A 21,105-nucleotide genomic window follows, 5' to 3' on the forward strand; every position below is an offset into this window, starting at 1 on the left:
AATTAAAACAACATGGGTTTACTTCAGGTTGTGGATTAACCTGGAGGAGCAGGGGTTATGTTGAGTTGATTTTTTTAACCATAAATTCTGAAGAATTAAGTTTAAAACCTGCAAAGATTAGCAGGCATTAATCTGCAGGCATTTTCACATGATCAATAACATTTACACATTTTGTAGAAGCTAGACATTAGGATGATTATCAACAACTCAGCCAGTTGTGATAATGGATCCCTTCTCTGCAGTTACTTCTCTAAAATCTTGACTGAATCATTGTCCTTACAGAAGTTTGCCTGTCAGACCCTGTAAAGGTGCTGTGTCACTGAGTGGGACAGTATCTCAAAGAACTGGGAGACCCCAATCATGGCCTCTGAGTTCACTGGTAGCAGTGACTCACATTTTAGTCCCAGCATTCCCTTTATGTGGCCTCAGGAGTTGGCCATCCTCCAGCTATTTCATACCTGCACATGTAACAAAATGGCAGGCTCAGACCTTATAGATGAAGCAGTGCCGGCCGTGAAGCTTTGAGGAAGTCAGCGAGTATTGCTGCAATCCATAGTATGGCCATGAAGACACAGCAGGCCACAGCGCTCCTGCCCAAAGTTCCTCCTTTTGCAACCAACTGCCTAAATGTTGTGCTTCTTAGGAGATAAGGGCAGCCTCCCATGAAAGGTGACTCAGCAATCCAGTACACACAGCCTCTCCTGAGATAAGAGTGCTCTGCGGGGCCTGAGGACAGCGGGATACTGGGAAAAACTGTCACAAGCAGAGAAAACAGTGAAATTACACAACTATAACTACTTATTCTAGGAAATTGAATTTAAACAGCTGTAACTTAATCAGATGTTAATATATCCAGTGCAGGGAGTAATAACATCTACTTTAATAGTATAAGCTTTAAGTTGAAATGCAGTAATTACAGCACAGATCCACTTCAGCAGATACATATATGAGAATATAATGACAGGACGTACTTGAAAATGAGGTGTGAGTTATTTTAGCCAAACTGGGGGTGCAGCTCATTATTTATTTAAAACTTCCATCAATATTTATCCACAATTTATCAGACAGTATATGGGCACATGTCGTTCTCTGGATTTAACAATACAATGGCAAAAGACAATGACAATTTTATTTATATTAGTAAAGTAGTTAGAAGTAGAAAAGTAGTTATTAAAGTGAGGGTAATTATTACACTTAGTTTACTAATTTACATTAGTTGTTATGCATCTCAGTTACAAGTCACTTCTAAGCAGTTTTGAAATGAATTGAGGTAATTGACACTGCAGCAAATAATATAAAAATGTCAGAGAGCTCACATTGATGGAAGCATCTGAAACTAAAATTATCTCTGATGGGTTTGGACTCACAGTACAAGCAGCAGTGTGATAGTTTGTAAACTCCTATACACAAAGCCAAAGGCAAAACCACATTTCAGTAAATATAACGCATATCTGCATGATGATCTTGTGCAGGACTGAGTCACTGACACAGGGAAGATGCAGCTTACATGCATCTTAAAACAGAAAGTAACAGAGTAAAATATTGAAAAAACAAGGAGTTTGATCAGGTCCAGACATGAACCTGCTTCTGGACACCTGCTGATGTGATGAGGTAGGTGGAAAGGTGGCATTGATAACAATAGGAGCATCACTTGAGAGACAGAGTAAAGTGAAATGGATCAAACATAGAGGAGAGAAAGTCCCATTATATGGGAAAAGAAAACAGTTGAGTTAATTTCATGGACTGCTTCAAGGTGCCAGAACAGGTGACAGAAGGGGAGCTGTCCAATATGCAAGTGAGGACCCCCCCCACCCCCCACCCCCATCAGCTTCCTCGGCTAGAATGAAATAAATAAACAATGAATGGTCCACTCTGCTCGCGCGCCTCATCCCATCTCATGCATGGCTGCCAGTAATGGTCTACTGGGTGTCAGCTTTTATTGGCACGGCACAAAGCAAGTGCCAAAGGCTCGGTGGCTCGACTCCCCGCCGCAGACTCGGCCTGTGGATAAAAGCAAGCAAAATGCCTCAGTCGAGCTCAGAGACATAGTCATGTTGGGTTGGAACGAGGAAGTGCAGTGGAGAGGGGAGGGACTCAGGGCGCAGCTCCATGGGGCCGCCGCGACGCTGCAACCTTCTGCACATGGAGCCGGGGAGAGTTGGAAGAACTTCATACTGCAAACTCAAGGAATAGCAGGTAAAGTGACTTCCACCGCACTTTTCAGCTCCAAACTGATATCAAAGCCTAGAACAAGAGCTCTAAATTGAGATAGTTTGTCTGCAAGATTTTTAGGACACATTTGCACCTGACTGGAAAAGACTGTCCTTCTAGTTTCGGTGCAGGTGCGCCGCAGCATCAAATCCCGTTTGGTGCGCGTTAAGTCTGTGCCGGTGCGGGTCATGTAACGGATTAATAAATGAGAGCACTTTTACGAAAAAAAAAAAAAAACAAATATATACAAATATGTGTATTTTACCGTTTTAGTCGTTTCCTAATAGTCAGTAATTTAAGGGAAATGTTGGAATGTTCCCCATTTTCCATGTGTCTTATTCTTTTGGGAACATGTGAATAAATTCTTCCAGCAACATTTAGAGCTATGCAAAATTATTAATCCAAGCTCTAAGATTTCCTAGTAATTATCTAAAATTTTCCTCATATTTTGAACTTGTTTGGTACGTTTTTACACTCATGGCACCTGTTGCAATAGATGTGCGTAATCAGTAAACTTTAGATGGTTAATCTGTATTTGAAGTTAACCAAATATTATAATAGCCTACATATTTTTTAGGAGTGAATACACAAATTTGTCGGGGGGCCGAAAACCAAACCGAATGTGAAAACATTTCAGCGCTGCCTAAAACAGGAAATCAGTACGCACCGACAAACGCATACATCTAATGTCGCATATAAATCAATAATCGATAAATCAGATAATTTCCCATACCGTTAAGCTTTGTATTCATCTGTTCGACTCACACTCTCAGTTAGTTGCTATAAACGTCTGCGTGAAAAGCAGAAAAAAACGCACATATGTAGGCAGGACTGATGAAACTTTTTACACTGATGACACTGAGTTGGAAAGTTGTTCATCAACGCCCAGACAAAAAACCCTGCAAGATTCACCGTCAAACTGCTGAGGAAATAAAGTGCTTTCTTCTTGTTATCGCGTTGCAAAACCGAAGGTTCCTGGTTGTAGAAGTTGAGCCTCTTCAAAAAATATGTTTTTGCCCCAGTGGCCTTAATGTCCTTAATGAAATGAAGAATTTATCTAACTATAATAAATATAGTGTTTGATGTAATGAACCAAGTAGGTGACTTGTCATTAGTTAAGCTCATTTTCTATATCATTTGTGTGTTTTTTTAGCTGCTGAAATGCATTTGATGTTCAGTTTAAGTGTTTCTTTTTAATGCATTTGAACATTTAAAGGAGGTTAACTAAACTGAAATTTCATAAAATCATACTAAAACACAAAACTCACACTTGACAAAACATATCCTAGTAAAATAGTGTAAAATACGGTTGATTTCAGATGTTAAAACTTGGAAATGAACCCCAGTACCTGCACAAATTGAACTTTTTCATAGCTCAGTTGTATAGAGAAGTGCTGAAAGTGCTGCAAGTCTGTCTGCACATACATCAGCTTTCTTGTCAGTAGAAACAGAAGTAGGAGGAGGGGGAGAGAGGAAGACAGTTATTAAAATGATTGTACTGTCTGAATAGCAGAGTAGTGAAGTGTGTCAGATGCAAATGAAGGAAACTTCTCCTCAGCACACCTTTACTCTCCCCTCACCCCCTCGACAGACTCCCAGAACACATTCTCTATCACCATCTACCCACTTCCACCCATACGTTTCATGAATTACTGATGAGAATCTCCATGTGAATGTGAGCAAATGTGACCATGCACCACATAGTAAGTGCAGGATAATCTCTGTTCCTAATGGCTGATAAGGAAGCACCCACAGCTTTATTACACATGAAACCCATTGGTGCAAAAATGATTAATTAAGATATTTTCATTTATCAGTCTTCTCAGTCACTGCCTGAAGTGGAAAGTTTTAGGAGATTGTGTGCATACAGAAATCCTTAGAATTATGAGTCATAATTGTTTGTACTCAATCAAAGTGAATTCGCATTAATCAGCAGTGACACTGGATTCATATACTGATGACATGTAGTGGTGTGTGTGTGGACACATATCAGTAACATGCCTTTGTTGCTAATACTGAGGTATTTTAATCTTTTAACATGTTTTATTGTAGCCAAAAATCCAGTTGTCGTAAGCAGAAACATATACAGCACATATACCCTCACTTGTATCAGACGTTTATTTTGTAAAGGTTTTATCATTTTTTAATTTCAAAATTAAACTTTTGTTTGAACTTAAACATTAGATAATTTTTATTGTTATATCCATCCCCAATTTCTATACTTCAGTGTTAATCTGTTTATTCCAGTTTTCACTTTTAATTTTAAAAGTATATTTTATGTACTTATGCATGCAGACACATAAGTGTGTGTGCTTCCTCATGTGTATCCAGACTTTGCTGGTGTGGCTCCTCAGTATCTGTTAACGGTTTCGTTGTTTCTCATCTCCACCCTGCTCCCTGGTGTAGCTTTTGCACCTCACTATATGAGCAGACGCCTCTAACCTCCCCCCTCCAACACACCACCGCTATCCACCAAACACATTCACACACACACACACATAGGAGGGGGACTGAGAATTCTCTCAACCCACAAGCCTCTTCCTGCCTCTCCTCACTTGACGTACTCAGACCAAAACTTTTCCAGAGTCCCCTGCGCGCTGAGAACTCTCTCAGAAGTCTTTTCTTTAAATTCCATTTTACTGGCTGAAATATTCCACCTGCCCCCAGTTCACACACTAACACATACAACCAGGACATGAGCAATAAAGGGTAAAAATCCTACAAGTGACAGAATTTCAGTTTCAGTCAAATGAGAAAAAAGAAAAAAAAAAACTGTAGGACTTGAGCATTTGGCAAAGGAAAACTCTACTCTCAAATATGACTTAAACATAAGGCACATTAACTCAATAAAAAAATAAAATACATAGAATAAATATGATTTTTTTAAGTGATGAAGTCATTTCTGCTGTGTTATAAAATACAGACACCACGAAATCACTTGCTTGCGCTTGAACAAAATAGCTACTTCCTGAATATTCGGTGCGCACCTTATACTTTCCACATGCCTACGCAAGTGTGTTGTGGGTGAACGTAGGAACTCTCTATTTTATTTCTGTCAAAGCCCCCCCACCAACACATCCGTGTTTCCCCTTGCACCATCTGCCAAAGGGCACATGAGAATATACCCCCCCCACACATACACACACACCCACCCACTAAACCCCCGACCTCCAAACTCCAGATGCTGAAAAACAGTACTGCAGAGTTGTATCTCAGTGGAGAAACACGCTGCACTCCTGTGTTGTGCTGAACAAATCATCTGCACCAGTGACCTTTGTCCCCCCAACTCACACTTGCATCCTGGGCGTCTGCAGGCCGCAGAGCTCCTGACTTGACTCTGCAGAATACTGTGCATTGCGACAGAGTAGCCTGGTTGCTTCCCACTATTTGTTCCAAATGTGTGGAGCCATCTGTCAGTAAAACAGGAAGGCCTAGGTTCCCCTTCTCCCTTGGGCTTGTTTCGCTATTTTCGGGAGCTTCACTTCTCCCTGTGTGGCTGCTTGGACTAGGCAGCGGCCCCACCAAGGGCTTCTTGAAGTGGCGGGGCTGAGGCTGAGGCTGTCGGGCCCATCTGCTGCAGGCTTGAGGGCCATCCATTATTAATGGGGCCACAAGAACTGGTGACTTCTCAGATATTCAGCTCTGGCCAGAGGATTGCTTCTGGACTCAACTGGCTCGTCTTTCTAAAAAAAATGTATTAAATAAATAGAACTTCTCTGTCCTTTGTCCTGCTTTTCTCTTTTCTTTTCTCTGCACGGTCCTGTTGCATTTGCTCTTCTGACTTTTTGCCCTCCTATTGCTATCTACTTTTCTTTCTCTATATCTATCTCGCTGCCTTTCTCTCTTCTTCTCTCACTTTCTCTCCCTCTCTTTGTTTCTGATTGTGGCTTGCATGTGTCTGTGCTCAGGCCGTGGGCTCAGTGATGCATGTTCAGTAAATTAGAGAGAACACGAGCGCTGATCAGCTGGGCACGGCGAACACCCGCATCCTCAGTGACCTAGGGCCAGTTAATTTTCTGCTTAATTTTGCGGCAGTCAGTTTGCATTTTTGGATGATTACGTGGCAGGAAATTAACAATAAATAACAAATGTGGTCTGAAAGCCTATTCCCAGCAACCCCATGCTACCAATGGGCCACGTCAGCCAGAGCCAAGCCGCTCTCCAAATCTCTCTGTCAGCCTTGTAATGAAAATGTCTGCAATTCTTTGTAATGTAATGTGGGGACAGTGGTGCATCTGCGGCTGTGACAAGAGGGATCCCACTGAGGTGACGGAGTCACACCGAGAAATGCACCCTTTACTCCACTCTACCTTTTTATAATGTTGTTTTCTTAGCCTGCACTTGATTAAACTTACACACATCTACATCTCTATCTCTCCCCCATTAGAGTACTTTCACCGCATGGAGACAGAGGAGGCCCAGGAAATGGCCCAGATGCCAGGTAAAACACTACCTACTGCATGATTGAGCCACAGACTGCAGAAAGTAGATACAATAGGCCCACAAACAGGCTCATACACCCGTTCAGAGGTAATTTTTCTCGTCCTGAATGAGACACATCAAGGGGTCACGTGGTGAGTGATGGGCATTTGCTGGTGTGTGTCTCACTAGGTAGAGACAGCCCCCCTGCCAATGAAGCATCAGAGGAGGCAGAGGAGCCCATGGCCGTCCCTGAGGACCTGTCAGCCAGCTCCACCCACCAGCAGAACAACAGAGGAGACAAAGGTACGAGGCTGCATCTCACCAAATGTACCTTACTGCCAGTCAGAACATCACTGATGCCATATGTCATAACTGAAAGTAAATTAATAGGTGTGTGATTGCTACATTAAGTTGAGTGTATCTCACAAAGCAGCAGTAAAATGAATCATAACAACTGCAGCGCCTCTCCCTACAACAATGTATTCATTCCCAAAGCATCACAGTAAAATTATTAAATGAAAGTAATGTCAGTATCAAAAGCCTAATATACTTAAGCTTAAAAATATTTTTACAACTTAATCCCACATACATCCAGTGGGACATATTTGCTGTGCCAAATCCCTTGGAAAAATTAATTTTAAGCTGCAAAGAGACACATTGAGGTCATTGGCAAACAAGGTAAAAAAAAATCGCTTTGATCCATTGCATGTCATTAATAGACTGAATCTTAAGGAATAGCTAATGTGGCCTTGATATGAGTTTATGAACATCAAGCCAGGGAATACCATGGTGAAAATAAGGAAGAAACATTCTAGGGGATTTACGATGGTTGTGTATGTTTATCTCCATTCTCCAAACATTGGTGGTTTGTGAATAAATACAGGAAATCTTTGTAGCATCAATATAAGTTTTTAAAAGTTAGTTAGATTTACACGCAGTTACAAAATGATACAGGTATTATTCAGCTCTTTGTTTGTTCATGGCAACAGCCACCGGAGGTCTAAAATGTTAGGGAGTGCCACAGCTTTCAAGATGAAACAACAGCCATGGAAAATAAGGCAAAAGACATATATAACATTAGAGTTTGGGTCAAAGTCAAAAATTTGAAATTTACTAAATTTCGTGCAACTCAGGCTCCAGAAAATGCTTGTTTTAATCATGAGAAATCATGTTACTCTAAAAAAAAAAAAGCAAGCATGATGGCTTTGACCATCTAACCGGTGTTTTTCCAGATAACGGCAAAAATTAGTAGTGCAGTCAAAAATAAAATGTGAGAGGAAACTGAAATAGGATGTGTAAGAGTTTCCTAAGAAGAACTTGCCATCAGACAGTTTCAACACTCCTGGAGATAAAGAGTTCAGGAACAGAGCCAAGCTCTAGAGAGATCAGCACATCACTACACCACATAGGTCACACACCTGCTAACACACACACACACACATTGTGGAGTTGTCATACATAAATGTCTCATAGTGTTGCAGTGGCATCTAAACAGTTAGTAAAATACAGTTTCATAAAGTACATCCCATCTCAGCCAACAGATCAATCTTTAGAACAACCTGGAAAGAATGGTAAATACAGAGAACGTAGGTTTAGAAATGATTTTATTGTTTGACCTCGACATAAAGAGGACACAGTATGTCTGAGTGTCTGTACTATGTGTGAATTTCTGTTCATTCCCTTTGCTGGGTGGTCACATCAGTGTGTGTGTGTGCGTGTGTGTGGGGTGGGGGGGGGGGGGGGGGAGGTTACATATGTCTATATCAGGACAGAGAGAAAGCGCCCAAAGAGTGAAAGAAGGGAAGTGCAAGTATCTGGTACATCTATGCATCACTGCTTCTATGATAAAAGCCCAAACGAGTTATAATTATCACACAGGATCATGTGCTGCTCAGTTCTCTGTAGAGAGAGAGACAGAGAAAAAAAGCAAAAAGCAAGGGGACTATATGTGGGACATAGGACCTCAAAGTACTGAAAGCTAAAAACCTCAAAACCCAGGTTGCTTCCTGTTGCAAAGAGGTTTTCACAGCATGGGATCATTATTGTTGCTGTGCATTCACAAAGCTGTAATCCACACATACTGTATACAACCTTATATACGCAAAGTTTATACGGCAAAGTGTAACCTCTCTAGTCGTCACTTCTTTTGCAGCTGCACTGTTTGGTAAATAATTTTTACTTATCTTACATGGGTTAAACTGAAAATACACATAGTCACAAGGCAGTAATTTGGCCAGTAATTTGGCCTACACAACATCCCGGTAAATTTATTTCTCTTTCACTTTCAGTGATTCAGACCGAGCCTTTGCTGTAACAGAGACATGAGACAGAGAGGGACACTGTTGTCTAGTTCCTGAAAGCTTGGAGGCGAGTTTATGAAGAAAAAAATAGTGTGAGGGGGAAAGCAGGCTGTTTTTGGTGTTCCTGCAAGTTGTGCTGAGTGTGTTGCTGGCACGGTTTAACACATGTGGTTCCACTACCTTGAACACAGGGTTATTTTCAGGCAGTGAGTGCACCACTAGTCATTAACAGGAACCTCCAGCAGGCTCCCTGTGTTTCCACGCTGCAAACTAAAACCCTTGCTAACTTCCTATCTGCTGTCGATCTCTGTGAATATTGATTATTCATTGTTTTTATGCCAAATGTGCTTCCTGTCACAAATGCTGCATGTCATCGACAATATATTTGTTAGTCTCTTTGCATAGTAGTGTGTTACCCCAATCTGAGGATTAGATTCACGTCAGGTTATCACCGTTTTATTGCGATCGGTTTTGTTTGTCTAGTATGTGATCTGACACTCGCTTCCCAAAACGAGCAAATCAGGATGTGTGACCATGACAAACATGATATAAAGTAAAAAGCCTTGTTCCTACTCCCAATTTAGTCATAACTTCCCCATATCCATGAGAAGTGGGGAGGCAGGCAACAGTGTTCATGGTTCACTTCTGTCTAACTTTGCCAGCTGATAACCTGAGAGCCTTGTTTGTGTATTAAATGTTTGAGGAACTGGCAACTACAGATAAACATTAATGTTTTATGCATTGTTCCAACCATTCAGTGCTGTACTAATTCCCTGGTGTACGGCTCTGCCTTAGTGCCGTTTAAACATTTTTACTATTATGCATAAATGTACAACTTATTTAGACATTAGAAAAGTATGTTAACTATCTAGAGAAGAATTTTTGACTAGAATGTAAAAATTAAAATAACTTAGTGGTGTAGTATAGATTTTAAGCTTTGAAACTTGCCAAATGTTTCACTTTGTCATTGAAATGCTTAGGCCTGAATGAGAAGCTCTGCTGTCTGAAGTGAGAAATCCACATGCGTGTTTTGCAACACGTGTAAAGTCTTTCCAAAAAAAGATGACTCTGACTGCTCAGTGCAAACTCTTTCACCTCTGCAAATGCATTTATTTGGACTCTAGCACAACGTGACTGCACTTCACAAAAAAATAATGGAAGATGTAAATATATCTTTATGTAATTTTTTCCCAAATATTTTTCTACAGTAAAAACATTTGTATTCATATTAAGAAACTTTAAAAACCACTAAATGTGGGGTGTGTAAACAAGTGAGTGAGAGAGTAGAGAAGTTGCACCAGTTAGCTCAAAGCAACAGACAAGTGTTTCAAGTAGTTGAAAGTAATAGATAAACAGGTCATATATTTGTTGAGCGTAATGGATACATTTTTAATTGTTTTATTTATTCACAAAAGGCTGTGGGGTTACAAGTGGCAGTTACATCAGTTAATATATATAAAAACCAGAGAACTCCTAAGTGAAACTAAAAGCATCGGAGTTTAGTGGTATTCTCCCTACACTGGATATTTTGGTTGGTGGCTAATTATGTAAAAGTCATTATCAGCCTTGTCTATGTATGTATAACCAGTAGCTCATCTCCTGAAAAAAAAAGAACAAGAGAGTTGATCCAAAATAAAAAATGTTGAAAAAACCGATGACTAGATTGTTTCCTATGCATCAACAGTTGATTTGGATAAAAGAGCCCGCTAAATGACTAATTGTAAGTAAAAAAAAAATTAGTGTGAATATGGAGGACTGGATAATATGACTTTGAACATGATGATAAACATCTTGTGATCCTTCACTTTTAGCATTTAATATTTTACTTCTGCCTCTTGCTTTCTGTACTTTTAGGTTCCTTTGGCAGCCCTGTCAAAACAAAGCTCCTACAAAAGCTCCTACAAAAAAAAAAAAAAAAAAGAAACAAACAAAAGAAACCTGTTTCAGTTACACTGTTTTACAATTCTTTTCCCATGCTTCCCTTTCTGTCACTTCTCCATAATTCTTGGTATTTCAGTTAGACAGGCCCTCTTTCAGAAGCTTCCCCTTTTCCATAGATTCCTATATTTCATGATTTCCACTTCTTCCTCTTCAGTTGTACAAACAGAGGTAGAGACATGGGGAAATCAGGCTGCTGCTGTGACATGCAAACCACAGGCTAGTAGCTGTGGGACTTGCAAGATCTGTCAGTTCTCAAATGTTTCTAAAATTCTCTGGTGGGAAAATAGGGAGCTTTAACACAATGGACACTTCTGTTTTCTAATCACTTGGGGGAACACCACATATACTTTATAAAAATCAGCCATTTATCAGTCATGTAGAATTAAAGGTGGAAAGGTTGTGTGTCTGTTGCAGTGAAAGACAACGCTGTCGTCCCTAGTTTCGCACTGCTTCCTGTGTCTCTGTTTCCTGTTTATCTTGCTGTCATTTGTTTCAGCAAAAGTGTGAGGGTGTGAGATGATCTGTTTCTTCATCTCATCATTGACATCCTCAAACTGTAGACATGCTATCCACCTGTCTATCCCTATGAAAATGTGTTTGCTGCATGGAAAATGGACGCAGCACAGTTAACAGATTAAACATGCAACATGTTATTGGTTGATCGTATCTCTTTGTTGACTTTTCTCAGGCTGATTTCATATCAAAACCTGAAAGGCAGAAAGGCAGCTTTTTGATGCAGCATCACTGAAAACATGAAAATGTCATATTATGCACAAAAGCCATTGTTGCCCCACTTATATTATAGTGCAGTTGTAATACGTGCAGCACTTACTGTACATACAGTGTCTAACTCAACAGAAGCAAGAGGGAATGAACAGAACTATAGTAGACACAATACTAAATCCATACTAAATGAATCCAAATAAGGCTTTTTTTTAATCATTTTAAGTTTTGAAGTTTAGTTTCAATCATATAATTTCAATTAAATAATTTAAATGACAGTTTGAGATCATCAATCTAGTCTTTAAAAATTCCTAAATAAGCACACATTTCATTCGTAAAAATATTGATAGGTATCATTCAGACAAATTAAGAAAATTAAGATCAGATCTAAAAAAAAAACATGATTTTATAAAATTATCCCCAATAAAATAAAAGATCTGGTAAAAAGGTCTGGTAAATTATGAGTGTGACACAATTTAAAAAAAAAAACAATATTGTTTATCAGTGATAAGAAATAGGCATAATAGACATAATAGACATAATAATAATTATAATAATACTACTACTACTACTACTACTAATAATAATAATAATAATAATAATGTTAAAAGAAATTGTCAAACTAAACTTAAAAAGAAACTGATCTACAAAGAAATTCACATGCACTTTAAGAAATGATCAGGCTATTCTCAGGATTACACTGACAAACTGGCCATCTGTAGTGTATATAACATCATGAAAGAAGCATGCTCGTATTCTAAACCGTGGCCCCACCTTGCCCTCTTTTCCAGCCTGTAACATTAAAGTTGAGGCTCGCAGTGATGAGGAGAATGGGCTGGCCTGTGACATGAATGGCGTGGAGGAGGAGGAGTGTGCGGAAGACTTGCGCGTGATTGATGCCTCCGGGGCGAAGGTGAACGGCTCGCAGCCAAGCTCCGAAGCCAAGGCCTTCTCCTCGGCCGGTGGTATCCGGCTGCCCAACGGGAAGCTCAAGTGCGATATCTGTGGGATAGTTTGCATTGGCCCCAATGTGTTGATGGTGCACAAACGAAGCCACACTGGTAAGCCACCTGCAATACTTCTTGCCCTTCCTTTGCAACCATGTTCACTGTCAGTATGAGGGGATGGATGAGGGGTAGAGAGGTGTCTGCTGTGGCTCCTCGTTAGATTTAGAGCAGTTCTTTAGACCTAAAATGGTAAAAATGAAGGTCTCAATGTAGTATTAACACAATTGGCATCACAGTGTATGCACTTTGGCTTTGTGTTTCTTTTCCTGTACACATGTAAAAGTGATTGAGTCTTCGTAATAAACTTTACAGCCTGTTAAAATGTTTGCAGTCACTTTTACACTCAGCTGTAGTTGTATTGGCATGCTTGCGTTTGGCTGTTTGCATGTATTCCTTCCTATCGTGCGTGAAATAGACTTTGAGCACACCATTAGCATCCATTATTGTTCATCTAAATGACTCTGAATCACCACGTGACAAGCAACAGTAACTGATAAAATTATTGTGCGATAAAGTATCAGAGACAAACTTGGTCCAAAAAAATAAATAAAAAACATGCGCTCAGTTGAGAAACAGGATATCTGCTGCAATTAAATGAAATCTCCACAAAGTGACAATAATCAGGCTATTAAAAGTTTTTCAAATTTCAAAATTGATATTCTATTGTAATGAAGCCAAACCAGTGGTGGGGAACATTTCTGAAAAAGGCACTTAACTGTCAAGCTTTAGAAACTAATGAAACTCAAAATGGAAGAAAGGAACTCTAGACTAATGTAAATGCAAAAGAAAGTACAATAAAAGATATAATGAAGTGCCTCCTATTTAAATAGAAAATATTCTGTGGTGACTCTTTGCTCCTGAAATGCATTTTTAATGAATTTCCTTTTTTATATATTTTTGCTGCTTCACTGGTGACTCTTATTTTATGGGGGGGCTTTGAAAAAAAATGCCATATTAAAACGTTCTCACAGAATGCCACAACACTCGGAGAGGCTGGATATTGGTTTATTCCAGAAGCGCTGATCAGGAAGACTGGCTCTCAACACAAAGTGTTTCCTTCGCTTTATTCAAATGAGGCTGAATTTGCATTGTGATGTGCCGCTCTTATTTTAGAGACGAAGAAGAGGAAAAAATGAGATTTTCAGATCAAATTGACCTAGGCAATGGTGCATTACGAAACTGGCAGGCTGAGTCTGAAAGGCTCTTGTTCGATCAGAGCGCCAGAAGTCGGTGGGGCAGGGGGAGCATGGAGAGATGGAGTGTCACTCTGCTGTGAAACCCTCCCACAGGCTGCTGGATCGCTCTCCGCCCTGGAGACGCTCCATCATATGGCTTGTTCTGATGCTTGGGATGCTTGTAGTGCAGTGACCCCACATTCCCACAGCAGCAGCCTACTTTTACATCCACATAGGAAAGAGTTTGTGCAGTTGTTGCTGTCAGTGGAGGGATCAAACTTGGTGAGATAAGGGAGAGTAGTACAATCAAGAAAAACTTTCGAAACCTGAACGGTATTAGGTATAATAGGACACAAGAATAACACATAAAATTGAGTGCCAGAAAAATAGCAATGCTTGTTTCTGTTATTTGTGGGCGTTGTCTGCCTCTTTACAGTAATATGTGTCTGTTGTGTTTTTGCTCTCAGGAGAACGTCCTTTCCAGTGCAGCCAGTGTGGTGCCTCTTTCACGCAGAAGGGAAACCTGCTGCGTCACATCAAGCTCCATTCAGGGGAGAAACCCTTCAAGTGTCACCTGTGCAGCTACGCCTGTCGCAGGAGGGACGCCCTCACCGGCCATCTACGCACCCATTCGGGTGAGTACGCAAAGATCCTCCACATCGCAAATGTCTGCGCTCATGGTAATTCTAGGAACGCTGGGTTGAAGCCTTTACAAAAGGCATGACATGTTCTGCAGTGCATACAGCAAGAGCTCAGAGCCATATAACAGGAAGTTGACAGAGTGTAGATATGGTGTCACTTTTTTTTTTGTTGGCTTTGCAGCAGTATGTGCTGATGAAATTATTTAGGTGTAAACAGAGCACTTACAAAACCTGCTACGAATGGTTTGTTAACTGAAAGTGAAGGATCAGCAGTGGACAAAACTGAAAGCAAGTTTGCACAGAAGATGGAGACTTATACAGACTTATAAACTGATATTAAGAGTATTATATGAATATTATTCCTAATGCATGAAGATAATTGTTTTTGTCAACAAAGACTGAAACCAAAAATTGATCTTCTCAATACTTTGAGAAGAATTTCCATTGACTTTAAATTGAAACTATGCATCCATGCATATATGTAAATGCCAACATTTTTATAAGCAAACTGTGTGGCTGGTTTTGTTTGTTCTTCCAGGAAAGAGCAATGTATTAACTTTAGCGTAAGTTGATTCACGATTGTGTAACCAAATGTTAAAATAGCACGGGTTATCATTTGGATATCAGCCAATACATAGAAAACTGCACTGCTCTGATCATTGATGTTTATTATTTATTTTTTGCAGTTGGAAAACCCCACAAGTGTGCTTACTGTGGAAGGAGTTACAAGCAGCGCAGCTCCCTTGAGGAGCACAAGGAAAGGTGCCACAACTACCTACAGTTTATGGGGCTGCAGAATAGCATCTACACAGGTTGGTGCCTCATGAGACATGCACACACGCACACATACACACAAAACACTCCACTTTACTCAAATCTGATGACCTACTTTACCTTGAGCACAAGACTCTCTATGCATGCAACAGCAGAATACTTGTGCTTAAAGCGTTGCAGTTCTTAACCACTCCAGGGTAAATTCATGCCATGTCCATGTGAATAAAGGCTCTGTATTCAAAATAGCTGCAGAGCTCATTCTATCCATTGTTTCATGCTGTGGGTATGCAGTTGTGTATTTGTCCACATAGTCACAACTTCAACAAATGCACTATTTGCGAAATCCCTGCATTAAATAGACTTGATATGTGAGCGTGAACAGACCGAGAGGCTCACATGTGTCAGAACAGTCCTCTGTGTGCTCTGTGAGGAAAATGCCATCAGACATGTGTTACCAGGCACCAAGTTCATCACGTTAAATAGGACCAACCTACTTTGATTCTGAAATCTACTTTTCTGTCTTGCTTTCCAGTAGTAAAGGAAGAAAGCAACCAGAATGAGCAGAGGGAAGACTTAAGCCAGACGGGATCTGACAGAGCTTTGGTGCTAGACAGACTAGCTAATAATGTAGCTAAACGTAAGAGCACTATGCCACAGAAGTTTGTGGGTAAGGGCTGCTTTCTTTGTGTAAATACAGTCTTGCTATATTTCATGAAATATAAAAGTAACTGCTGCACCGATGAACGCTGCATAGGTGAAGTTACAGTGTGTTTGTGTGTTCATTAGTTTTGCATTTTTATTTGCCACCCTGGCCATGCAGCATGCATGCAGAATATCCTGAGAAAATCTATTTATTGCAGTGCAGCCTGGTATAGGAGTTATGACTTTAATTTTGTTTAATTGATGTTTTAAAAGTCCGTTTTTTTTATCTTTGCTGATGATACTATTTTCACATTAAATGTATTATGAGCTCCATAACAAAAAAGAGAAATGAAATATTAAGATGCCGAGGGAAATCCTAGTATCAGACTAGAACTACAAACAAGGAGGACAGAAAAGGCTCAGGATCACAGGATGTAGGTGAAAATTAATGTGTGTCACTAAAGTTTAGCCTCTACATCTGTCTTGTGTCTCTCTCTGGTCCCTCAGGAGACAAACGTCTGGCAGACGTCACCTACGATGGGGGAGCGGGCGAGCTTATTCAGCCCCACGTCATAGACCAGGCCATCAACAGCGCCATCAGTTATCTAGGAGCCGAGTCCCTTCGGCCTCTGGTCCAGACCTCTCCGGCCTCCTCTTCGGATGTGGGCCTCGGCTCCATGTACAGCCTTCACAAGCCTGCACCCGAGGGCCACGCGGGGACGGGCCACAGCCTATCGGCCAAAGACAGCGCAGCTGAGAACCTGCTGCTGCTGTCCAACTCCAAGTCGGCGTCCAGCGAGAAGGACGGCTCCCCCAGCCACAGCGGCCAGGACTCCACCGACACCGAGAGCAACAACGAGGATCGTCCAAGCGGGGCGGCCTCCGGTCTCATCTATTTGACCAACCACATCACATCGGGGGTGAGGAACGGTGTGCTCCCCCTGGTGAAGGAGGAACAGCAGAGGCAGTACGAGGCCATCCGGGCCAGCATGGAGATGGCCTCCGAGGGCTTCAAGGTGGTGACGGCAGACGGGGAGCAGGTGAGAGCGTACAGGTGCGAACACTGCCGCGTCCTCTTCCTGGACCACGTAATGTACACCATTCACATGGGCTGCCACGGCTTCAGGGACCCCTTCGAGTGCAACCTCTGCGGCCACCGGAGTCAAGACCGGTACGAGTTCTCTTCTCACATAACGCGAGGGGAGCATCGCTACTGAGCCCTGAACACACACTTTGACACAGACAAATGCCCAGGTGTATGTATGAAAAACAAGCCACGCATGCGCGCGCGCGCAGACAAACACACACACACACACACACACACACACACACACACACACACACACACACACACACACACACACATCATCTAAAATAAAGGCATATTAGTCCAAATACACTGAGGTTGGCCGTGTTTTATACAAAGTAATACAATAAACAAACTACGCAGGTTTGTTGAATCCAGCAAAAGAAGACGAAACAGCAGAGTACCTGCATGCTGCATATGTTTAATGATGTATTTGCTGTTGCCACGTGTATAAAATGTACAAACATGATTTTTCTTTTGAAAAACAAGGAAGACAACTGTGTCCAGTTTTAAAAATAGGGAATATTTACATTTTCATTTTCAACAACATTTTCAACTCTGGAAAACCTACTTTAATATTGGTTCTAAATCAATGAACACAATCAGAGATATTTTCCCACATTTCGTTACTCAAATTCAACCTGTTTTTGCATTTGTAGCACCAAACATATTATTTATACATTTATACTCTGTTTTTGTATTTATTACAGTGGTTGTTGTTTGTCTCTAGGGTAGATAATAAAAGCTCCTTTTGTTCAACAGTACTTAATGTATTTGAGGTTAAAACATGACGACTGCTGCTGCTGGAAGCTATTTTTTGGTTTTATCATATAGGAAAATGTTATCATGGGCTTTAAGTCATATCATGAAAAAGATACATTTGAAAGGAGGTTTGTGCTTGCAAAATATCAATAAAGATTATTTTATATATGCTCAAAGAGAGTAATTTTTCTTTCTACATTTGTCGTGTATGAATGTAGAAAAAGGAAGAAAAAAGATAAATGATATTAATTGGTGTTGAGAGACATTACCAAGGCATTAGTTTTTAATAGAAAAGTTTTTCTTCATGGTCAACTTGTCAAAGTATATGGAAATACCCACATTTAAATCCCTCTTCACTGTTTGTTTAAATTAGGGTCAGGCTCACGAGAATGATTCCTGTTATTAATGGGAAGTTTTTAAGAAACACAGAGATTTCATCTCACTCTCAAACCTTCTGAAATAATTAAGGTAAGGTGTCACTCAAGATGCATCTCAGTCCAGTCTGTCAAGAAAGATAGAGCGAATGACTGGCATTTGTGTTGAAAATACCACATTGCTGAACATGCTGAAAGAAAAAGTACACAGAGATGAGAATAAAACACCTCTTCACAATTGCTATGTGTATATGCAAAGTGTAGGCCAGATTTGTAAGGCAAATACTGATAATCTCCTCTGTGTCAATGCAGTTATTAATCCTACATTTTATAATTTTCAACTAAAACACATTATTATTATTGTACACGGTCAATATACCACAGTGTCCTCTTCACAGAGACACCTGTGTTAAGATTGTGGATTCAAGGTAGGTTTGGTAGGACAGACAGTAGACTAAAAAAACACTCAGAACGTGAACAACCTCCATGCACATCATTGTGATTGTGTCCAGAACCTGAAGAGTCCATCTAGTTGTCTGAGGAGAAGCAGAGAACTGGGGCCGAGAGGATGAGCCACTGGAGCAGAAGGCAGGGGCCGGGGCTCTGAGGGCCAGGCCTGTCTGGAGAGGCCCAGTCAGGGCCGACGGAGAAGCTTGGTGGTGTAGTGTGGCGATAGCCTCGTCCAGATGGCTGCTGTGTGATTTAACAGAAACGGAAGCAGCTGTGGCCAGTATTAGTCCCCACCACCACCACCACCCCCACGCTTGACTGGGACCCAACAGGAGAGGGAGGGGTAGGGCATTTGCATGAGAGGGATAATCTGGCCAAACACCTCTGGCCCTGCCAGAATCCCAGATCTCACTTCCCCTTTCAGCCAGCTGACTGAAATAGTCCTTAAAGAATCAGACTTTACCAAATCCAATTATGCTGTAACAGAATCCAACCAGCTGTTACCTCTCAAGGTTTATCTTTTTCCACTGTGTCCCATTAATGGATGCCCATAGTAGAGTATACAGTGTAAACCTATAAAAGCTAAGTGTTTCTCAACACACAGGAGAAACAGGTACTCTCTGCTGATAGGAGCATGGAACCTATAACTAAATGCTTCACTCGATTACATGCTCTCTGTTGTGTTTCAGCTGTTTAAGAATGGTTAGGAGCTCCAGCTAAGATACAGTTTCCTTAAAAATGTTTCACTACTGTAATACAAGGAGTCAGATATTTCACAAAAAGCCAATTTATTGCCTTCACACTGATACATCTGCATCTCAATAAGGTAATATATAACAGTTAAATAGTCATGAGGCTCCATTTAGAGCAACTTGAGTATGTTTAATTCCCAGTGTGACTTAAAGCAGCAGCATGTGTGTCTTTTCACAGTCCAGTCACACAAACTTGTATTGTTTTAATAATATTGAATAAGTGAGTTTTGTAAGTCAGTAATTATAAACACACTGCATGTCAAGGTTGTTTAAATCCAATAAGCAAATGGCAGACCCCACAACAAACAATAATAATTCATTACAGAATATAAATTATTATATTAATGGCTATTGATGAAAAGAATTAATTTCACTGATCATTTTACTGTTGATAATTCTATACTTTTAAAATTAGATTTTTTTGTAATAAGGAGTATTACAAAAAAAGAGTATTTATAAACAGTATAATCTGAAATACAATGACACCATATTTTGTGAGGAAGAAACATGTCACCCAGTGCAGTGGTGTGGTTTCCTGATTTGTTTGTAATGGTTTATGGAGAACAATGGAGATCTATGGCATAAATGACTGTTCTGATCAGCACATTTTTTGTTTTAATTTTAAAGGATTTCTTAAAAATAACACAAATCTTATTTATTAATTTTAAACATTAGTTTTTAAAGTTTTAAAGGCAATAGGGCTTATTAGTCAAAGCAGTAGTCCACAGACCACAGGGTAAGTGGTTCGATCCCCTCTACAGGCTACATCTGTCATTGGACAAGATAGCAATTCCCAAGTTGCTCCTGGCATAGCAGCCAGCTCCATCGGTGTATGAGTGTGTGTGAATGGGTGAATGAGAAGCTACATTGTAAAGCAATTTGGACGCCACTATTTAAGCTGCCATTAACAGCAAATTTAATTTGACTTTTTTCAGTAGGTATACTGTATAATGTCTGTCCAGATGTGACCACTACAGGACAGCCACAGTCTAACCGAGCTAGAAACTTAAACCATATGGCATAGTTTTCAGTCTATGCTCTATGGGCTCTATGGGTACTGTCAGCACCAGCAGAATTCTGTGCATCTCTCCGAGCCTAGCTGTGGGGAGCCCGTGTTTGGAGACTAATTTTTTTTCTTTTTTTGCCTAATTTCACTGCTGGCTAATTCAACAAAGATTCAATACAGTGGCCAACCTCATGTCTGAAATATTTATCAGGGACTTGACAAAAAGATGAAATATAAATGAAAGCCTTTTTTTTTCATGGTCCTCCAGATTTTCAAAAATTGTTTCATGAAATTTACATGAGAATTTCATTTCATGTGTGCACAACCTATAATAGACCTCTGCAGCATTACTGTATGAATGACCAGTGGGGCATTTAAATTGAGAAACAATCTCTCCTGATCAGTACCAACACTTGGCACTAGAACTATAAAGTTTGTGCTATGGTGAAAAGAGCAGGTGGCCATTGTATGTACAGTATGTATGCATCTACACCATGAACCCTGTGGCTCACTCAGTACTAACATTAAGGAGCTCATACTTGTTGTCTAATAAAAGTGACATGTTGCTGTAACAGATTTTCCTGTTGAGTCAGGAAGGGAAGCAGAGCAACAGTAAAGTTTTCAGTTTTTTCTTTAACATGAGACCAAGGATACTTTCCGTGTTACCCAACATCCGCAGACATTATTAGCACATCCAGCATCAGGAACATTCCAGGATGAGGAGACTTCAGGTAAAATGTTACTGAGATGAGCAAACGAGGCTCTTAAGAGAGTGATCCCACTGCCCTCTGTGGATTAAATGGGAAGCATGAAAACACCACAATACATAAAAGACCAA

At 40.4% G+C, this 21,105-nt stretch overlaps 1 protein-coding gene across 8 annotated transcripts; it reads left to right on the forward strand.

Moving 5' to 3' along the window:
• The first annotated feature begins 1,660 nt into the window (after nucleotides 1–1,660).
• ikzf1 (IKAROS family zinc finger 1 (Ikaros)) lies at nucleotides 1,661–17,201 on the forward strand. 8 transcript variants are annotated; one of them, XM_067527247.1, is made up of 8 exons: nucleotides 1,662–2,196; nucleotides 6,599–6,652; nucleotides 6,823–6,936; nucleotides 12,389–12,658; nucleotides 14,247–14,414; nucleotides 15,107–15,232; nucleotides 15,730–15,861; nucleotides 16,344–17,201. In XM_067527247.1, exons 1-8 carry the CDS (start codon nucleotides 1,863–1,865, stop codon nucleotides 17,051–17,053), a joined length of 1,908 nt encoding a protein of 635 aa, XP_067383348.1. In that variant the 5' UTR covers nucleotides 1,662–1,862; the 3' UTR covers nucleotides 17,054–17,201. The 8 variants fall into 8 exon arrangements, with proteins under 8 accessions (XP_067383392.1, XP_067383348.1, XP_067383355.1 ...); XM_067527237.1 differs by having other exon boundaries at nucleotides 1,663–2,196; nucleotides 15,727–15,861; XM_067527281.1 differs by having other exon boundaries at nucleotides 2,110–2,196; nucleotides 6,599–6,741; nucleotides 15,727–15,861.
• Nucleotides 17,202–21,105: the final 3,904 nt, after the last annotated feature.

This window comes from Channa argus, chromosome 1 (assembly GCF_033026475.1).
Source record: "Channa argus isolate prfri chromosome 1, Channa argus male v1.0, whole genome shotgun sequence".
Taxonomy (NCBI): domain Eukaryota; kingdom Metazoa; phylum Chordata; class Actinopteri; order Anabantiformes; family Channidae; genus Channa; species Channa argus.

Coding starts and splice junctions, on each gene's coding strand:
- ikzf1 (XM_067527237.1), top strand. CDS start 1,863: ATGGTCCACTCTGCTCGCGCGCCTCATCCCATCTCATGCATGGCTGCC. Junction 12,659..14,246: donor GCACAAACGAAGCCACACTG/GTAAGCCACCTG, acceptor TTTTGCTCTCAG/GAGAACGTCCTTTCCAGTGC. Junction 15,862..16,343: donor TATGCCACAGAAGTTTGTGG/GTAAGGGCTGCT, acceptor CTGGTCCCTCAG/GAGACAAACGTCTGGCAGAC.